This window comes from Stegodyphus dumicola, chromosome 2 (genome assembly GCF_044657685.1).
Source record: "Stegodyphus dumicola isolate Sdum_Otavi_A_Nest chromosome 2, ASM4465768v1".
NCBI classification, from domain to species: domain Eukaryota; kingdom Metazoa; phylum Arthropoda; class Arachnida; order Araneae; family Eresidae; genus Stegodyphus; species Stegodyphus dumicola.
Genome location: NC_140769.1, coordinates 273,778,075 through 273,799,540, shown reverse-complemented (window position 1 = coordinate 273,799,540; position 21,466 = coordinate 273,778,075). Strand labels below are relative to the sequence as shown.

Here is a 21,466-nt window from a genome sequence, read left to right as displayed (position 1 = left end):
TGTGAATATTTGGAATAATAAAGGGTATTTATTTAACCCTTCTCACGTTTTGTTCTCTTTCTCACGAACTCAAGCGATTTTTCACTTATCAGTTCTTAAAGTTCCTCTATTTTAACTGTAACTTAAAGGTACACAGGTTGTAATCTTACAAATGTTCACTTTTTATTCAGAATACTATAATACAGCGGTGCCCAACCTTGTGATCGCGAGCACAAGTGTGCTCGCCGATCGTTTTGTATGCGCTCGCCACCCCGATTAGGTACTATGAACAAAAAATATTTAAAAAATAACCATTCTTTTATATTTCTTAATTGTTAAAATATAGTAAACATTTATAGTCATAAGAGATATCTTGCAAGACGTTATAAAATAACTGATTGCTGAATGATGAAGTTGATAGCGAACATGGAATCTTACAGCTTCATTCCGATGTTAGATGGCTCAGCAGGGGAAAAGTACTTCAACGATTTGCAGAACTTCTTTCGCCAGTAAAGCCGTTTTTGGAATCCGGAAAGGAAAGTTAGAATTGGACGATAATAATTGGTTATCCGATCTGTATTTTCTTACGGATATAACAGCTAAACTGAACAAACTGAACGAAGATCTCCAGGGAAAAGCGAAAAAAACCCTTTTTCGATTGACTGGGACTTTAACTGATTTTCAGATAAAGTTAAATTTGTGGATAAATCAGATGAAATAAAAAAATTTCACCCATTTTCAGAATTTATCAAGCCATATTAATAACCACAAGGAAATTGAAACAGAGGAATACTTGGAAAACCTAAATGCACTGAAAAATAATTTTGATCTCTGCTTTTCTGATTTTCATAGGTGCATCGCATAAGATTGGAAATATGTTTAACAAAAATGTTGATGTTTTGGAAATGTGCTCGCAATAGCCCAAAATATGTTCGCAATAGGCCAAAATGTGCTCGCGAGAGGCCAAAGGTTGGGCACCACTGCTGTAAGACATTATCGGTATTAAGAAGAAACAAAATTAAAAAGTAACTGTGTTTTCCTTCGTCGTTTCAGTTGTGTTCAGTCGTTTCACATTATCGTACTATACTTCAATTGATGAAACTAATCACTTTTTTATAATCATGCTAGGAATTTTGCCCTAAACTTTCTTTTCAATAAACATTTTGCTCATTGAGTTACGAACGATATACTTGTATTTTTCTTTATTTCTTCATTAAACTGAAAGTCAAATGTTCCAATGAGGTCACACTATGACTACATATTCTCAAACGTTCCGCTAACTATTCCAAAATCTAGTATTCTTTGGTTGTTTGAAATTATTGCGGAAGAAGTCGGACTGCAAAATATATGTTTCTCAAGTAACTCGAAATTAGCTCTAGTTGCAGTACAGGTGCAATAAGTCAGAAATTCAAACCTAAATTCTTTTGAGATAGTTTAATAACTTTAATCGTGTAATAGTTTTATCCACATAACAAGAACAATTCCATTCTAAAATTTATAATTAATGAACATGTTCTGCTAGCAGCAAATGTAATTACTATAACCACAAATGATTGCTTGTGTTTATAGGAAGTTGGGCGCCACTTCTACAAAACAGATGTAATCATCGAAGTCATTAAAGAGGAAACAATCTTCGATACCTTGCACGTCATGATGCAGCTCACTTTTGACAATCGAGCTTTCCAAACTGACAGGCGCCAGAGCGTACAGAGAATCGACAAGAATATGATGCCTGTGAATGCCTTCCTCTTTCTGGAGATCTTTCCATTCTGCATCGTGTTCGACGAATACTTAGTTATCAGGACAATCGGCAACAGTCTCCAAGCCGTTATGCCAAATATCATCGGCAAGAAACTTACCTTAGTTTTCGAGCTCACGAAACCTCTCATCGAATGCACATGGAGAGCGGTAAGTGTCTGTTTTCTCCTAATGACGTCAGGAAATATTTCCTATAATCGAAAATAATGCAGTAGATTCTTTTTTCACGAATTTTAGCGTTGATCCTAAAAAAGGATTTCACAGAACGAATGCTAATTTCCTTTTCGCTATACAAATTAAACCGTACCTCGGCAACCTATAAATTCGCAGGTGTTAAACCTGTTTTATAATTTCGAGTGACCCACTTGAGTTCCGAAAATAAAGTATAATGTATTAAAAAAATTTTGAAACATAGATATGGAATGAACACTTAAAGAACAGATAAAAAAATCATGATAACTGGTGTCTCGACTGACACCGAAGTTGCCAAAAGTGACGGAATTACTTCTGTGGGTTTTTCATGGTATTTTATGGTGCTACACAACTACAGATACGAAGGAAAACAAATAATGATTATGAAATTCCTAATAAATAAAAGCAAGTGACGATTGCACCTTTTAATGCCAATTCTATCCATGAACTCTCGATTTTTATGCATTTTTAGACTTATGTTTCTAAAATTAGGAAGATTTCTTAATCCTTCTGTTGAGAAATTCAATTTTAAGACTGGATTATCTGCATTATGGCAAAACACGCGAGAGCTCTCTGATAAATGCCTTCGTAGAAGACTTTTAAGAGCAAACGGCTCAGACTCAGGTCAGTAGATAGAAAGTGGGGGTTCTGCGGCATGCGGTGCGGGCATGGTCAGTGACGTTCGCGGAAGGGAGGCTACGTCATACATCGTATCACCGAGAGGGGTATGGAGATTGTGAAGGCGCAACAGATAAGAAGGATTTGACAGATAAGAAGGATTTATTGATTCTTCAATTAGCCGATAAGATGACGTAACACTTTGATAGGAGATTATCGTTTATTGATTTTCCGAAGGTTTTTGTTAATAAGTTTTTAACCTTTGTATTTTTTCTTCGTATTCCAGCTATTTTACTATGAGGGTTATTTCCTAGGTGCCCATAACGACGCTTATTTTCGAATTTCATGATTGATTCAGAAGGCCTTAATTTTTAAGATTTATTTTCCGCCTTTTAATTTCCGACATACTCAGATTGTTACCTTATTTCTTAAATCTTCTCTTCATAATATCAGATTTACTTTCCATAATCTTACTCATTTTCATTATTTATTTCATTTTACATAGAATTTTTTCATGCATTTTAACCGAAACTTTTAACTCATTTCCTATATTTTACTAGCATAACTATTCAGATTTGCGTTTCTATTCATTATATTATTTAGTTTTAGATGTAAAATTTAGCTTATTTTATACATTTTAGCCTTCATAAAATTTATACTTTAATTTTTAACTAATTTGCTATATTTTCACACTATGTACATGACTTTCATTTAATTTACAGCTACTTGCATACCTATAGCTACTTGCGTACGTTTGAACCTTCGTAATTTCAAAGATACTTTTAGTTTTAGCTTAATTCCTATATTTTCTCACCATGTATATATATAATGAACTTTATTTAATTTTAGATGTAATTTTTAACTTGTTTCGTACATTTTAAACCTTCATAATTTTTAAAGTACTATAATTTTGAACATTTTTCAAAATTGTAATACATTTTACTATAAACTTCAATAAACTATACACGAAATGATTAATACTGATCACAAAGGAGAAAGAAATGTAACGTGCATCGTCTTTCTCCACGACATATCGCCGAAAGCAGGACGCGGTGCAGAATTCTCTACCAAAAACAATTATTCGGACAAAAACGAAAAAATTGTCACAATAGATGAATCTTGAATTTATTTAAATAACCGCAATAAAAAATTATCCATTTATAATCATCAAAGAGAAGAAAAATCTTAAACATGGTTTAAAGAATCTAAAGAAAATTTTTCAAAGTGATTTTTGATTGTTGTTAGTTTCTGATATAACGACAAACAAACATTAAAGAGAGTGCAGAAAGCTTTTAAGGTGAACTTCACATATTATCAGGAATATATTTTATACCCAATTTTCAAATATGAAATATCTTTTTACCCACAGTGCCGCTTTCAGAATCCAATTATTAATTTCTGGGGAAAAAATGGAACGTGTGTCAAAGCCATACCCTTCACTCATACCCCTACTAAATCTCCTGATGTATCATCCACGGATTTGTGCGTTTTTGGACTTCTAAAAACCGGATTATCCAGACGTCAACCTACAACCTCATTGGACTTTGGAAAGAGGAATAAGATAAAATGCTTAAAAAAACCTTTATTGTTTTGAAAACTACGATAACAGATGCTTTTGGTAAAGGATGGATATTTCTCCATGAAAAGTTAGTTATGGTTAAACAAATAAAATTTATTTATACAAAGAGGAGATATGAAAATAGTCAAGGTCAGTTATGAAAATTTACATCCATCGGTGACTTAGATACTCTTTCAAAAGACAAACAGGAAAAAGTTGTTACTAACTTTACTCTCAGTTCTTTACATTTCCGATCTTTTTTAAGGAGGTTTTCAGCAAAATGAAACTTCCTATACTTGAAGGTAAGATTTATAACCAAAAGACAAGCATAAACACTTCTCAGGCTATATTTATTTGCAGCTTCACCAGATGTGCGAGTCTGGCGTGATGCGTTTTTCCTATCCACTCGACATTGTTTAAATAGAAATCTCTTCACCTCCTACTTCATGGAAAGAGAGTTTGGGCTTAATCACTATATTGTCAAGTATCTGTTCTGATTTATGCTCAAAAGCATAGCTTGGCAGAGAATGGGAATTACAAATTCATTTTATTGAAACATGTTGTAGTAGCTAGTGATCAGATGACGAAGTAAAATTCATAAATACAAGTTCTAATTTTAATGAAATGTATGTTTCGAGAGAATGGACTAAAAAAATGAATCATGTTTCAAAAGTTTTATATATTATATAAATTTATATTATGATAAATAATCAAAAGATGTTTTTTCTAATAAATGTCTGAAAGTATTCAGATTTTTATTATTAAAGCTAGAAGTTGAATCAGTAAAGGTATAAGCTATTACTCCCGCCTTCTTGGCATGCCTTTATGGTGTGGTGGTCTGCACGCTGGACGCGTATTCCACAGGTCCGTGGTTCGATTCCCGGCGAAGGCGTTGTTCACTTTCATCTCTTCTGCTTCGAAATAACATAATGTCTCTACAAAGGTTGACGCATAAAATACTTTAATGACTGCATATTGAACTAATATTACATATAAAGTAATTAATTCCGCCTGAAAACGAATTCTGATTGTTTAGTTTTTCATGTCTAAACATTTGTAACGTTATACGCAGTAAGCACAACTAACGCTAGTGACGTCTTTCGATCCATCTGCGTAAATTTCGGTTGAAACTCTGTTGTCGAAGAGCAGTATTATTTGGGTGAATACGTTAGATTCTGGTGGACGGCATAGTAGATTTGGTACGTTATATTTTTAGCCTGTATATACACTGCCATTATCCCGGGTGATCGTTGTGTGACGAGATCTTATGACAAGTAGGATTGTGGATTCTTTTTGAGCCACGTGGTGATGTGGTGGAAGGCCAGTGTAAAGAACGCTCCTGAACTCTCTATTAGAAAGACCTATGATGCTCTCGACTAGAGAGAACTTCGTTAGCAGACGTCTCACACTACCAGGACTATAATTCATTTTAATGCTTATTTTAAAGAACTGTGAATGGCAACGACGAGTAATGCGCATGTGTAAAGAGATGAGACTTCTGTGAGACGCCTGTCAAAGAGAGTTCGGGAAGCTCCGCCAGCGAGCTGAGGTGTGGAGACTTAATTTGTCCAGTGACGACGAGTGCCATCTCGTTAACGTCTCTGATCGTGTCACCGGCTCGGATATCTACTAAAGTTTTCTAAATGTATTAATTAAATGTTGTATGTGTGGTATGTGCTGTGAATAAAAAGTTATGCATCACCAATACCAGTGTTAATTCCGTTACCACTGAAGCATCCACGACGTCACACTAGCAAGAATATTTAGTGCATTGTTTGGAGATGTACGATATCCTCGACTGACGCCTAGAAGTAAAAAGCCCTGTATATACTAGTTAGTAGGGCGTTCTCCATACGTTTAAGGATACGCGCACTCCAGACGTAGAAAGCCATGTAATACATCTTTTTCTACTACTATTTTATCCCGTATATTGAGCTATTGTGCAGCTACATCCCAGTTTGATGTATCGGTTCTAAGCATTGCGTGTTGGACAGTATTGCGAAGTTTTTTAGTTAGCTCCTTGATATGCGAAAACCAGATACGCCTGTCATATATAAGCATGCCAAGTTATTTCATGGTGCTAACAAATTGGATGTGATCTTTTTATAGGCTGATACAGGCTCTTACTGAGTTGATAAACATGACTTTAGTTAGCTTTGAACATAGTGAGCATATGCTTGTTGACTCAGTCTGCAAATTTATCTATAGCGTATTGTACCCATTTTTCATTTTGTGCGATGACTCTTTCCTCCTCCTACAGTTAAAAAGTCTTTAGTATATGCTAGGATGTACACTGCGCAAAACAAAATGGGACAGTTCTATATCTCTCGTTCTACCGGGCCGATTGACGAAATTCAATTTGCATTTTTCATGTCTCGAAAAGGCGACTTAGGATATATATTCAATTTATATATAGCATTGCTCTATTATAGGTATTTTGACACAGAATTTGACTTTTTATGAAATAACATACCCATTTTTTTTCCATATTTGGATTCTACGATTCAAATTACGCCAAACTACCAAGTTTTGTAAAAATTGCGCGAGTAGGATTTTAAAAATTAGCTCTAAAAATTTTACTCCTCATTGTTAATTATGTTTGGTATATATTTATTAATCTCCCTTTTTTTTATTAAACTTATTTGATACTTCCTTTCACATTTCGAAATTCAGGTTCATTCCAAATAAAATTTACCCATTTTTTATAATTTACTTTTAAAATTTGTACTTTCAAATAATTTTTATAATTTTTTTCAAAAATATTTTCGAATTATAATCTATAGAATTTTTACCATCGTCTTAAAGTAGACGTATTTCGAAGCCTACTTGCAAAAAACTACAGTTTTTTATTCAAAATTTCCGAAGCGCAGGTGGCATCTAGACGACTAGTGTCGCCGTATGGCGATTAGTGTCGATGTTCTCCAAGGTGCGGGGAAGGGGACTGAACCCTCGGACCTGTTCTGAGGGTTCGGCCGTGTAATGCCAGCACGAGCATGACGAGGCACGTAAGATGAATTAATCCCTTCTGACTGTAAGACCGTACATATACGGCTTAGAATAATGTTTTGTAACGTCTTTAGAAAATAATATATGTTACCGTGAAAGACCGAAATTGGAGAATGTCGACTTTCACCGGAGAATATCAACATTCACCAAATACGTCGGTGAAAGACCGAATATTTCACTACATTCTTGTATATTCGAACCCTCACCGGTGTATGTCGACAATCAAAGATATGCTCTGGTGAAAGTCGAAAAGAGAGGTCATAAAGTGCCATAATAGTTTAAGTTGTTGCAATAAATAAGATTTGAATCACATAATTTAGTACTTTTTTATGACTGTTATTTTATTTTCTCATTTAGAACGTACTGTCTAATTAAGTACGTTTTTAACTTCTATTATTTTCCTTTCTCATTTTGAATGTATTGTGTGTTTTAGGTTCTCATGTTCTTAGGTTCTTATTTCAAGTCTCAAGTGCGTTTATTCGCGACTGAATAACGGAGAAGAAAATATAATATTGTTATATGTTCAACATTCACCATTAGTACATGGTGAATGTCGACATTGACCGGTGTAAGTCAGAAATAAGAGTATTTTGAAAATATTTCGGACATACACCAAGAGACTATGTGAATGTTGACATTCACCGGTGAAAGTCGACATTCTCCAGATTTCGGTGTTTCCGTAACATATACACGTGCATCTTCAAACATGTCCAAGAAATTAAGGAAATATATTATGTTAAAAGTACATAAATACAGGTATAAATGAAGGGGCATTTAGCCATTAAAATAAAAGAATACTTCCTCCTCATGGCTATTTTGGAAAATCTGGGCTTTCTTTGAGATAACTCGTGCCGATCAGAGGTCTAGAAGTGGCCTGTGAAAAAAAACCTTGTTATGAGGTTTGCAAGTAAAACTTTATATAGTATGTCATTTTGAAGATAGTACAGTAAGTGCGTTTAGTACTTCTGGAATATCTTTTCTAGGAATCATACTTTCACCGATGTATCTTTTATATCTGCTCTATTTCGGGAAATGGGATTTTATAACTAGATCTCGCAAAGCCTTTTCCTCGAAGATGGAGTGCTCGTACCTTGCGCTTCTGCGCTGCAAGACATGGTGATGATCATTAACATTTAATGAGGACTAAATATTTTCTTAAACATCTGCGCACGAGCTGGTATCGTTCCATTGGTCAGGATTAGATATTTATTGTCTAGGTCTTGTTTGGATGCGCAGGTTTTGAGAGATGTTACAAAGCTAGAATGTGTGACGAAGACGTCTATTAAATTTGTCACAGGTGACGCATTTAATTAATAATGGCGATTAATATTAATGTGGTGTTCGATTAATATATAATCTTTGGAAAGGTACACGATTACCGATTTCCCGCCTATGTAAGTGTGGATTAGTGCTAGTTCCCCCACCCCGGGGGTCGACGTAGAGAACTCTGCGAAGCTACTGGCTAGGATCTGTACCTAGGCAGTCTCGGCCACGGGGGTATAAAATTTATGAACTTGGTGGTTCTGAAGGCTCTGGGAAAGGTCACTTATTGGCCGGCCTCGGAGTCTGGCATGTCCTAGCGCGGCGTGGTGCTAGTAACCCGGGGGTTATCCCCCGGGGTCGCTGGGTAATGTCCCGCTGCGACGGGCTCGCCCGAGCGACTGGTAGGAGGATTTGACGACCGGTGCTGCCTGGGGCCCGTCTCCAGGTGGTGCGCGGCTCTCCTGGAGGGTAATAGTGGAGGTTGAACCTCCACGACGTGCCCAAAGGGAGAGTCGACCTGCAGTGAGATTAAGTTTACTCGGAGCAGGGAAGCCCAAACGCCATAGTGCTAGTCTTCGTCAGCATTAAATCCAGCCAATCCTTGCTTGTTGAGTCTACTATCCGAAGAGTTTTCAATTGTGAAGACATCTGATAAGCTATGAGACAATGAATTACCTGCAGGCTGTTTGTGCTCTGTCAATCGAATAAATGGAAACGAAAGACGTTAAGCTGCAGTTCTTTCAACAAGCCGGAAGAACGCCCCACACTGAGAATCATGTCCGAAACTAATTCATTTGTAGATTTCCAGGACAGAGATTGGCAGAAATGGGCCTATACCATGGTCCGAAAGAAGTGTTGATCTTAACCCTCTCGATCATTTTCTTTGCAGTTCTGTTGAAATTAAGGTTAACAGGAAAGAACATTTAGCTTTAGCACTTCATTGACAAAAATCACACATAAATGTACACATGCGTTACATTAAATATTTTTGTCAGAGTATAGACTAAAACTAAATACGATGTCTATCACTCTGGTAATGGTACATGTTGAAAATTATTAACTGAGTTCACAAACATTTTTGAAAGAATGAATTTAATAATAATGTTTTTAATCCATTTCATATAATACATTTGTGAAATATATTTCACAAAAAATACCTCACGAAATCACATTGTTCATTCTGTGAAACCCTGTGTATTGTAATACGTAATCTATTAATATGTATCTGTGTCAACATTACTTCATATGTTATTACAGAAAATGTTACGCCGTTTGCAATTTTCTCTTAGTAAATATATATGTTATATCCGAAGCTTTTTATGATATGGGGAAGATTGGAATAAAATCATTATTGATTTTTGTTGAAATCCAACAATAAAATGCTGATGCTTAAAAAAGTCTGAATTAATATCTTTATAAAGAGCCGATGCTAAATCTTAAGCAACAAAAAATCTTTCGCGATATTTCTTTGTGAGTTAAATTCGTTGTTTGTGCTATGCTATTTGAATATCGCAAAGCACAAGAGGCTATCTGCTGTAGGAAAGGGATGCCTTCGTGGAAGACTTCTAAGGGAAACTAATGAAAAGACAACGGTACTTGAATTTGGGAGACTTCATATGGATCCGTAGCTTAGTTTTGAAAAAAAAAAAGTTCTGAAGTTCTAACAAGTGATGAATAAAAACAGAAAAAGGAAACTCTTTCTTTTTTCTATATTTAATTTTTTTAGAGTTTGTAATAATTAAAATTGTTTTATTTTCCCGTAAAATGCAACGGGTGACAAATTTTAAGAGTTATGCCGGAAAAGTAAAAATACTGTAGCACGTGCATATAATATTGAATAAACGTTCATCCCGGTAATTTATATTTAATTTGAATAAATATAATTGAGTACTAGTACTATGATAGCTGTAACCGTAATTCCTCTTATTGGTTTCCAGAAATCTCGAGAAGCAACGAAATTACTAGAAATTTCTCGCGACCGATTAAAATGCTGTAAAAAACCAGACAGAACATCTCAGCTCAGTTGCTTAGGTACTGTTATTGCGATTTGTTTTGGTTCAAGGCGAACTGAATTAGATTTCTCTTTTCTCTTTGAACTGCAGTTATGCGTTATACATTATACTGTAATACTTATACGTAATACTTATACGTTATACACTACAATAATACTTATACCTTGCAGTAATACTTATACGTTATACACTACAGTGCTATGCGTTATACACTCATGTCCATAAATTAAGGATAATGCAAAATCAGGCAATGGAAGAGTTAGAAGCAAAACAAATTTGACTTATTTGTAAAGCTTATTTATTAAACAAAAGGTAAAGAGCAAAAAAAGATGCTATATATTTGATATTATTAAAAAAATTAGCGATTTTTTCTCCCGGGAGCAAATTACAAAAAAAACCTATTTACAAAAAGTCAATATTACATGGTTGGTATGATTGTTAATACATTGTATGTCTCCCAAACGATGCAATAGAGTCCGTACAACGCCTAGGCATGCTGAGTATCAAATTATCGATCTGATCTTGGGGGATATTACACCACTCAAAATGCAATGCTCTCCGAAGTTCCGGTAGACATGTAGGAGGAGGTTGACGGGCTGCAACTCGTCAGAAAAGCATGTCCCACACGTGCTCTACTGGATCCGGTGAGAATGCTGGCCAGTCCATACGGGTGATATCCTCCGATTGAAAGCATTCGCTTACTTATGCTTTCACGGTGAAGACGGTCATCCATAAACAGAAATTGTGCGCCCATGGCGCCCCGAAACAAACGTACTATATGTTGTTCCAGAATGACGTCCCAAGAGATTTGGCTTGTCATGGTTCCAATTTGAACATGCAGGTCAGTTCTAGAACCCAGAATAATTCCACACCAAACGAGCACTCCAGCACCACCGTAACGGTGTCGTTGAATGATGTTTTCTTTGTGGTAACGGGTACCTGGAGCTCTCCATATGAAAGTCCGGCGAGAATCAGACTGCCAGCTAAACCTGGACTCGTCGGGAAACATCACACAAGCCCACTGTTGCGGTGTCCACAATGCATGCTTTCTACTCCAGGCTAACCGCAGGCGACAGTGAACTGCAGTAAGTGAAACGCATCTGACAGGTCTACGAGCATATAGACCAAGCTGCCCTAAGCGTCTGTACACGGTCTGCCTTGAAATTGTCGTACCAGTGGCTGAAGAGAGATGACGAGACAGGTCTGAGGCTGTGCTCCGCCTGTTTCTTTCGGCAGTAACTGCCAAATACCGGTCCTCATTCGGCGTTGTAACTCTGGTGCGACCTGTGCTGTAACGTCTACTCACATTACCATCATCTTGGAATCGTTGCCAAAGCCTGGAGATGACACTCTGGGCAATTCCAAGTTCGTCTGATACTTCCAGTTGGGTACGCCCCCATTCCAGACGGCCGATAATTCTACCACGTAAAAAAAAATCATCCAAATGCGTCCTTTGTGTCATAACTATTCGGTTTTTTCACTGAAATGCTTATAAAGCGCCTGCGAACAATTTTACTTCTTTGCCTGTATTCCACTCTCGTCATTGTGACGTACCATCGGTGTCATCTGGTTTCTTCCTGAAATTTGCATATGTTTCTTGAAGATGTGTGTAGTGATTTTATAGGTGATATATTTATTTTAGAGTTCGATTTCCGCGTTTATCCTTAAATTATGGACATGAGTGTATTTTAATGTTTTGAGTAGTTGAAAGTATAGCTACTGTTGTATTGCGTTCTATTTAACGTATTTACGTTTTACTGATTATTAGTGCCTAATATTGTGAACACTTGTAAGAATATCGAAGCTTTTTGTTATATTTCTTGTGATAAGAATAAATTTTATCGCATTCAATGTATTACGAACCCGTACGCACGCAGCAATACATTTTACTCACATTTGTATGAGATTGTGCCATCTCACTCGCTTTGGTAACAAACTCTAAGTTCAGACTCTAAACAAATTAAAGCGTTTTATCACTATATTTAGTTAAGCAAAGAAAATGGTAAGAAAGAGGTAAAAGACCCTTTTATTAAGAACTCAAACAGTTGAACAAAAGGAGCTCATGGTGCTTACAAAACCAGCCAGAAGTTACGGCGTAAAATAGAAAAGTAGAATTTCAAATTAAAAACCGTACGCTTGTAACAAGGTTTTTTCACTTGCTAAAGTGCACTTTCTAAAGTGCTAAATAAAACTTGTAACAAAGTTTTATTTAGCCAAAGGCTACACAGAAGTATTGAACCTGCAAGCTGGCTCTCACCTACATTAGCGTAAAGCACTATTTGAAAGCAACGCCATAAAGATAAATGCTATTGCAGAATATCAACTAACAACGTGGTCTTCGGCAGCTGGAACACGCTCTGACTAAACCTATCTCAAACCCTCATTTAAGTAAGCACAAGGTAAAATTTTCATTTTGGCAGGAAAGGGAAAAGTGAGAATAAAGTTACAGAACATAAAATAACTGGTTAGTAAAATTAAATAAATACCTTACAATGTGTTTTACACATTGTTTCAGTACTGTAAATGAGAAAAGCCCTGATGTTTTTTCGTTTTTCAAAAGATACCTTTGGAAAAAGCAAATATGTTTTATATGCCCTTAAATACTATAAATTGTGAGTTGTTTATAACATTTTATTACATTTTTATTTGTATTATTTATTATGCTTGCGCATGTACTGAAAATGTTTATTAAGACCTAAATCGTTATAATTACGGGGAAAAGTATGTATACTGCAATCTTTCAAGTAAGAAACTATGGTGAAAACCGATACATTCTAGAGCTTTAAAAAATCAAAGTTATTCTTAAGAATCTTGTTGAAAGATTCACTAAAAGTGTTTTATAAGATAAGAAAGCGAAACTTAAAAAAAGAATAATCATAAAATATGTAATTAAAAAAACATATATAGATGTACTAAATATTTATATAAGACAGACGAAACAGCGTTGATTTCCCCCGCCTAAGAATACAAATACGAGCCAGAAATATAATACAAGTCGCAAAGTTCCAATAAATTATTCTTATTTACATCTGTATTATGACGATTTAAGTTTACCTTTTTCTTGTAGTCTTTATTTGGATATGTTTGTATGTGTGGGAGTGAAGTCACTGCTATTGTTCAACATCCATTGTCGATATATTTCCTGCATTTTAAAGGATAATATTAAAGTGTTCAAAGCAAGACTCCATATGATTGTGTTACTAGATCCACTTTCATTTGACGCCTACCTTTTATTTCTTTACCGTCAGAGAGCATTCGTAAGTAGATAAAGCAATACTTCAGGCTATAAACTATTAAATACAGTTAAAATTTAAACGAGTTGATCTTAAACAGAAAACGTAACGTTTCTTGTGTCAGTTTTGAGTCTTAGAAATAAATGTTTCTTAAATGACTTGTAACAAAACTTCTTTAAGTAATGTGAGAAGAAGTACTTCATGATTTAGGGAATTAAATTTAATTTCGGAACGCGAAATCTCTCGTAAGGGATTCAGCTACTTAGTAACCATATCGAGATATGTATTTTAAAAAATTTGATGTAATCAATAAAATAAAACCCGTGCAAGAATCTCTATTACAGTTAGTCACTAAATAAAATCCTTCGATTATCCACACATCTGCATCAATATGTTCGCGGATTAGCTCTTTAGAGCGTTAGCAAATGGTAACATAGGGTTGGGTTGGTATTTACAGTAAAATCCTTCGATTATCCACACATCTGCATCAATATGTTCGCGGATTAGCTCTTTAGAGCGTTAGCAAATGGTAACATAGGGTTGGGTTGGTATTTGCAGTAAAATCCTTCGATTATCCACACATCTGCATCAATATGTTCGCGGACTAGCTCTTTAGAGCGTTAGCAAATGGTAACATAGGGTTGGGTTGGTATTTGCAGTGACATCCAATTTCGATCTCATCCAGTCGACGAAGAGTTTGCGAAACAAAAAATATGTACAAGTTATTTTCTCAGAGGTTTTATATGCTCTTAGTGACGCTGAAACTGAATTTTAGGTTTAGCTCCTCATCAGAAGTCCGTTTCACAATGAAAATAAATTTAAAAAAAAAAAATTGGTACTTTGTTCAGTTTTTCGCTTATAACTCGAAGGTTAGGCATTTGTCGAAGACGACCACTCTATAAAAAATTAAGTGTTGCCACTACTCGCTTTGAAATCGTTGAGTTCAAAAATTTGTTAAAGTTTTACAAAATATGAAATAGATAATGAAACAAATTCCAAATTTGGGCTTGCAGATGCCGATATTCGACTGGAGGACTACGTTATTCAGAATTTGATTTTTCTAGGTACCGTTGTTTTTTCACAGCGCGAGAAACATACATATTCATGCAGATTCTTCATCATTTAATTTCTTTAATACACGGCGAAAATATTTGGTGGCAACACTTTGAAAAGTGAAAGGCCGTTTATAGCAAAATCAACGCAAAATGCCAAAAAGAAATTAACAGATCTTCCGGACAAATTGTCCCTTTGAGCTAAAAGGTCTTTCTAAATGTGCGGTGGCGCCGTAATATCAACGTTTGCACCTAATTATTTGGTAAATACCTGATATGTATAGGCCACAATTAACGAATGTCAGCGAGGTACGTGGTCGGCGGACCTCTAGTTTATGGACTGTGGTCTATAACTCTAGTCCATAAACTAGAGGACTGTGGAGTTTATGGACCAAGGTCGGCGAACCTCTATTCACCTAATTATTTGGTGAATACCTGGTATGCATAGGCCACAATTAACGAATGCCAGCGAGGTACGTGGTCGGTGGACCTCTAGTTTATGGAAAATCGCGCTTTTCGATTTTCACTTTGTAGCCGGCCTCTGGCGATGCGGCAAACCTAAAATTCGGATTCAGCACCCCAAAAAACATATAAAACCATTGGGAAAAAACTTCTATAACTTTTTCCTGAAAATATCCATTTTGAACCTTCGATGACGAGATTAAGCTATTGTGCGAAGAGATATTCTGCGTTTGCACTGAGAATAGTTATAGTGGTGTGATAAGGTCGCATAGAGGTTCTTTGTCCAGGATGAATGATTTCAAAATACAATGGTACCTCTTTCAGTCCAAATGAGAAATCCTTTTGAAATGAGGTGACTTTGATAATTATTCCGGCTGCAGCCTCGGAGGTCACTCCAAGGGATGAAAGAAGTCTTTGCATCAGGGTCAGAATGTGAACACTTTTGCTATGTACGAGTGAAGGAATCTCCCCACTCCCCGGGAGTTCAGCGCAGGTAACGAAACAGTGAGATGTAAAAGGTTCTAAGCAGCGAGAAAGCAGAGTGGTTTTTCCTGAGAAGAGCGAGGACTTTTCTGCTGGAGCTATGGGCATATTGGCTCGCTAGAATTAGTATCAATCTTCCATGTAATGTTAGTAGCGAAAGCGCATTCTTCCTGTTAACAAATTTCTGAAATTACGGGACTGAATGTATCCAAGTCCCACATCATCATGATTTGCAATTGTTAATGTTTTCATTTTATTAAAATTTATGTTATTATTGGAACTTGAGTTAGAAGCTCAAGTGTGTAACCGCCGAATGTGTAACCGTTACACCACGAAGGCATGCTAGAAAGAGGGAGAAAATACCTTATATACTTTTAACACATCCTGATGGTGACGAACAATCCTGATGACAAATCCTAATGGTGACGAACTATTGTCCACCACCTTTTAGTTCTTGCACCATTTATAAAGTCATTAGTGTTTTTTTTTTCCTTGAAGCAGGACAAGTGAAAAAAATGTGCAGTGTCTTCATCAGGACTCTAACCTGGACCTCTCGAATACACGACGAATGTGTTACCGTTATAGCACGAAGATTTATCCTATTAAGGCAAAGCACTCAAGAACTATCAGTCTAACAGGAGGGATGCCTTCGTGGTGGACTAAAGGAAACTGGCTCGTTTATACGTTACACTTGGGTAAAACCACGAAAACGTCCAAGTAGCCAGCTCCTTTTCGGACTCGAACTACCAGTGTTCAGCGACTTTACCACTCGGCCGCTGGTGGGCCTTACGCCAGAAGGCATACTGGAAGGAGAGAGAAAATACATTAGAAGACAATAAAACAAATTCTATAATTCCAAATTCGGGATTCGAGGTACTCATATTCGGGGGCAAGACTACGTTATTAAAAATGTGATGGCTCTAAGTTGTTTTTTCACAATGCGAGAAACATACATTTTTTCATGCAGATTCTTCATTATTTAATTTCTTTAATTATAATATAGGGCGATAATATTTGGCAGCAACAATTTGAAAAGCGATAAAATTTTGAGTGATTCAAAGGCAAAATGCTGTTTCGAGATTAATAGCCCTTCTGGGATAATGCCCCTTTGGACTAAAAAGCAATTACACGTTATTTAAAATTAAGCAAAAATTTATCTTCAGACAGGCGTAGATTTGGAATGGAAATCCTGAGGGTCTTTTTTTTTTCCCCTTTTAAATATTTTCTCTAAGGAAATGATAGTTCCTAAGTTTTCTACCAACGAAGTTACTTTATTATATAATTTTAAATTTTTCATTGGCATATTTATATTTCAGTTAGGTACATATTAATTCATAATATTTTTAAAATAATCCAAAAATTTAAAAAATAATCCCATTCATAATAATGCTAAACTTCGTAATATATTCTAAAAATACAAGCAAATATTTACATTAATTTACACCTGTATAATAAATAAAATCAATTATTTTATACTTAAATGCTTTTTCTATGCGAAGTGATAAAATAATTAGAAATAAATAAAATATTTTCTTTACTTAAAGAAAATAGACTTTCATACTGTGCACCACTTTGAAACATGATTTCAGTTTTTTTTCCACAGAATGTTATTACACTTCTTTATTTCACTTTCATCTATAACAGAGTATAAAGTATGATAGTACAATCCAGGTAATAAGTGATTTACTCAAAATATGATAACGTTTTCCTATACGAGACATTTTTTAAAATATAATTTTAAAATAAATATGCATGTGCTATGTTGCAACAATAAATTGTTCGTTCAAATAATCGTTTTAAATTCCATTCCTGGTCTATTTTTTCGACCTCATCTAAAATTCTATTTCACTTTTTTATATTTATTCTAAGGCAACATTCTCTTACAATCCAAGATCAAATTCTTCACCGGTATTTTAGTTTTTCTACATGACATGAAATGAAATTATTTTCAAATATGTAGCTCTCGAGATTAAATCCTTTCCGAGGTTCTTTCTAGCGCAGACTTTAATTCTCGCAATCCTTAAAATTTTCAAAGTTAACCATATGTAACTGTAATTTACGTCAGCTTTGAAATTATGAAATATGGAATACATATTAAATGATAAAATTGAATTAAATAGAATTTATTTAATTTAAATAGTTACTGAATAGGAAACACTGTTATTAAGATAAAATATTTCAATAAAAAGGTTAAATGCATTATGAGATGTTAAGGATCTTCGAAAATCAGTAACGAAATTATTCGATGCATGAATCTGATTTTAGTGTCTGTAAGGGATGATGAGAATGCAAAGCAATAATTTGAAAAGGAAAACATTATATTACTGTTAGTATTTCGTCCTCTTCGATTAGAATTAGAATAGCAGAAATTTAAAAATTTCAGTTAAAGCTCTCTTTTTCAGTTTATAAAGTATTTATCCCGCCTTTTTGGCATGCCTTCGTGGTGAAGTGGTCTGCACGCTCGGCGCGTAATTGAGAGGTCCGTGGTTCGAAGGCGTTGCATATATTTAATCTTGCCTGCTTCCAAAAAATGTACCTAATGTCTGTACAAGTTTTTAATTTTCTTTTTGTTTCTGTGCGTATGTTCGTGTATGTGATTTTCCACATCTGACTAACGTACACTGACGTACACTTCGCTGATTTGCTGACTCTGTTCAGCGTATAAATTTAGGAAAGCTTTGTTATGAGAAGTACAAAGCTTATTATAGGAGATTTTATCAAACTAAGAAAACTTAATTATAGTATTTTGCAAATAAATCTGATAGCATTATTTAAAATTAAGCTATTGAGTTTTATTTAATGAAATATTAAGAACGGAATTCTAACAATAAATATAACACATATACACACACACGAAAAAAAAATCTGAAAGTTGTAGAGAAATTAGGTTATTTCGAAGCAGGAGAGATGAAAATGAGCAACGCCTTCGCCGGGAATCAAACCACGGACCTCTGGAATACGTACCCAGCATGCAGACCTCCACACCACGAAGGCATGCTAAGAAGGCGGGAGAAATACCTTATAAACTTTTCAGATTTCATATTACGCCCAAAGGAACCTTTTTTTTTAACGTTTTGTGTGTTACCTTTATTTTTATTAAATATCATGTTCTTCGCACTTAAAATCTAAAACTCAATACAACAGCAATATCACAAAATAATTTAAAAATGAGCATATGTTTAGAATTACCGACACACAGTCTCGCGCGGTGGAGATAATTTTTTTCCCGTACAGTGCTGCCATTGTTCGCTCTGAAATCTTTGAGTTTCTTAATCAAAAAGTCTTAAATGCTTTACAAAATATGAAATAGATAATAAAACAAATTCCAAATTCCAAGTTTGGGCTTCCAGATGCACATATTCGGGTAGAAACGTACGTTATTCGAAATTGGATGGCTCTAGCTACCGTTGTTTTATCACAATGCGGGAAAACATACATACATTTATGCAAATTCTTCATTATTTAATTTCTTTAAATGTAATACAGTTAATATTTGGTGACAACCATTTGAAAAGTGAAACGCCACAAAATGCCAAAACGAAATTAATAGCACTTCTGGGCGAACACTCTTTTTGCTATTAATAATGTTACGAAATGTACAGGCGCGGTAAGATGGCTTCCCCACAAAGCAGTTTTAGGGTTGCCATAAAATGGCAAGGAATTGCAGGGTTGCCACATTTGACAAGAAATCGCCCATTTGGCGACATTTGGGCAAAAAATTGGCGATATGCCATGGACGAATGGAGAACCTTCTGGAACGAATTCTTACCGGTTTAGCCCAGAATGTTCTCGAACACAAGCCCAAAGCTATATAAACCTTGCTGGTCCGCAGTCAGTCAGTGTCTCAGTGTGTGAGTGCCTCGAATAGAGTATGAGTGTGTGTGTGTCTCTCATCGAGTGTGTGGCTCGTCTAGCGAGTCAGTTCCTGCGGAGTGGATCGAGTTGACAGCCGGGCAGCGAGTGCCGAGTGGGTCTTCGAGTGCACGGCAAGAGTTTCATAGTACATTGCGGTTAGTGCATCATCGAGAGAGCTACACTTCGCTGATAGTATTTTGCAAATAAATTGAGCTCCAGGAACGACTGAACCCAAGGGTCGGGAGCTGTGCTCGTGTGTCGTCGAGTGCATCTTGAGTTGTAGCGTGGAAAGTCTCGAGAGTACGTGGAGTTCCGAGAACGACCGAGCAGAGTCGGGAGCTGTACTCCGGAAAGCAGAGACGGGTGCTTTGCAAGAAGCTGTCTCCACCGTTATTGCCTGACAGTATCAGCTGTGTCGCTGATTGTTCCAGTGTGTTTATAGTAGATCTTCGACGACTGTAAAAGTGTTTTGGAGCTGTCCTGATTAATATTGACTAAATAAAGTGTGTTTCGATGGTTCATCAAGTTTCGTCGTTATTCACTCCAAATCCATACAAACCCCGAACGAACGTGAAGGAAGAAAATAACGCAACAACTGGTGTTAAAAGAATCGAAAATAACGTAACAATATTATAAGAAATATATCCTCTCCTTTTGCTTTAATATCATCTTCCATATGTCTGGGCACTGATTTCACAAGCTTCTGACGCATTTGCTAAATCTTAATTTTATAACCCATTACTTTATCTTAATGCGCTTACCTACCAAGCCTCGTTTCATTTCCCACCAGAATACAAATTTCTAGCACACGCGATATTCAAATTAGGTAGAAAGAAGGAAGTACTGAAAGGAACGTTTCAGAGGCTGAAATCAGAGCGTGTTCTGCCTACTTGCAGGCCACGTTGCTAACACTGATCCTCTAGCGATTAGAATTCTGCGGCTTTGTGTTATTCTTGCTATTAAGCTTGTTTACGCCGACTTTGGCCAGAGCCAGCTTGCGAGCTAGCTAATATGGGAAGCCATTAGTCTATACTTAAACTTCATTAATTTTAAGTTTATCCATTATCTTTGATTTAAAGCCACGAATGCTGGCTTCTGTAAGCACGAGTTGATGCCACCAGCTGAACTTTATCTGGATTAATAAAATGCCCTTTACACCCTTTCTCTGTCTGTGTGGTAGTTACAAGACAAAGTGATAATTCGCTACTTGTCTTTTAGAGTTTTGGTCTAATGTATGCTCCTTAAGATGACCAAACTCTATAAAATCACACTTTGATGATCTTAGAAATCAGAAGATTTATTAATGTTCTACCTTTTGATTTCAGCCTTATTTTAAAATTAACCAGAGGTTTTTGAGTGGATTGTGATCAGATGAATTTTCTAGCCATTTAAAGGCACTTACTTGATGTTCCTGGAAAATTTCTGTTCCTTCTTGGATTTATGACATGGCGTAATATTTGTTTCTTAGCCATATGTTTCCAAGAGCTGTCACTACTTTCTTCTTTACAATCGATGCATGATTTTGAATGTTCTTATTAGTAATGGAATTAAATAATTCCATAAAACATTTTTCGAGATGCTTCCTAGCCTGCTTGATGTGAGATGATTTCAATATGTAACTTCCTAGCATATCTAGATTATTGGTCTTGAACAATGAAAAACGTGTTTCCTCAGGGAGGAAGGACACATTCTTAATTCTTTTGTATCTATACTTAATTGTGTCCTCAAATTGATAGTTTTCTTTCACACGGGCTCTTAAATGCTTTTTCTGAAGTCAAACTGCTTTACGAGCCCTGTTAAGAAATATTTTACGTACAGTAGAATTGCGTACACGGATTCTACGATGGTCAGTTCTTTTTGTAGATCATAACTAGTGACAAAAATAAATTGCTGGCAATTCAAAATGCAGTACCATAAAAGAATCATCCAAACAGCATGATAGGTGACTCACGTGCATACCGCGGTGTTCATATCACACGCACATGATAAGTGACT

At 35.8% G+C, this 21,466-nt stretch overlaps 1 protein-coding gene across 1 annotated transcript in view; it reads left to right on the top strand.

Moving 5' to 3' along the window:
• Positions 1-21,466, top strand: part of LOC118195736 (soluble guanylate cyclase 88E-like) — a 323,641-nt gene that overhangs the window by 151,310 nt on the left and 150,865 nt on the right. Inside the window, exon 3 of the mRNA XM_085812164.1 lies at positions 1,549-1,887. Coding sequence (XP_085668290.1) covers positions 1,549-1,887 — 339 coding nt within the window. The remainder of the gene's footprint in view (positions 1-1,548; positions 1,888-21,466) is intronic.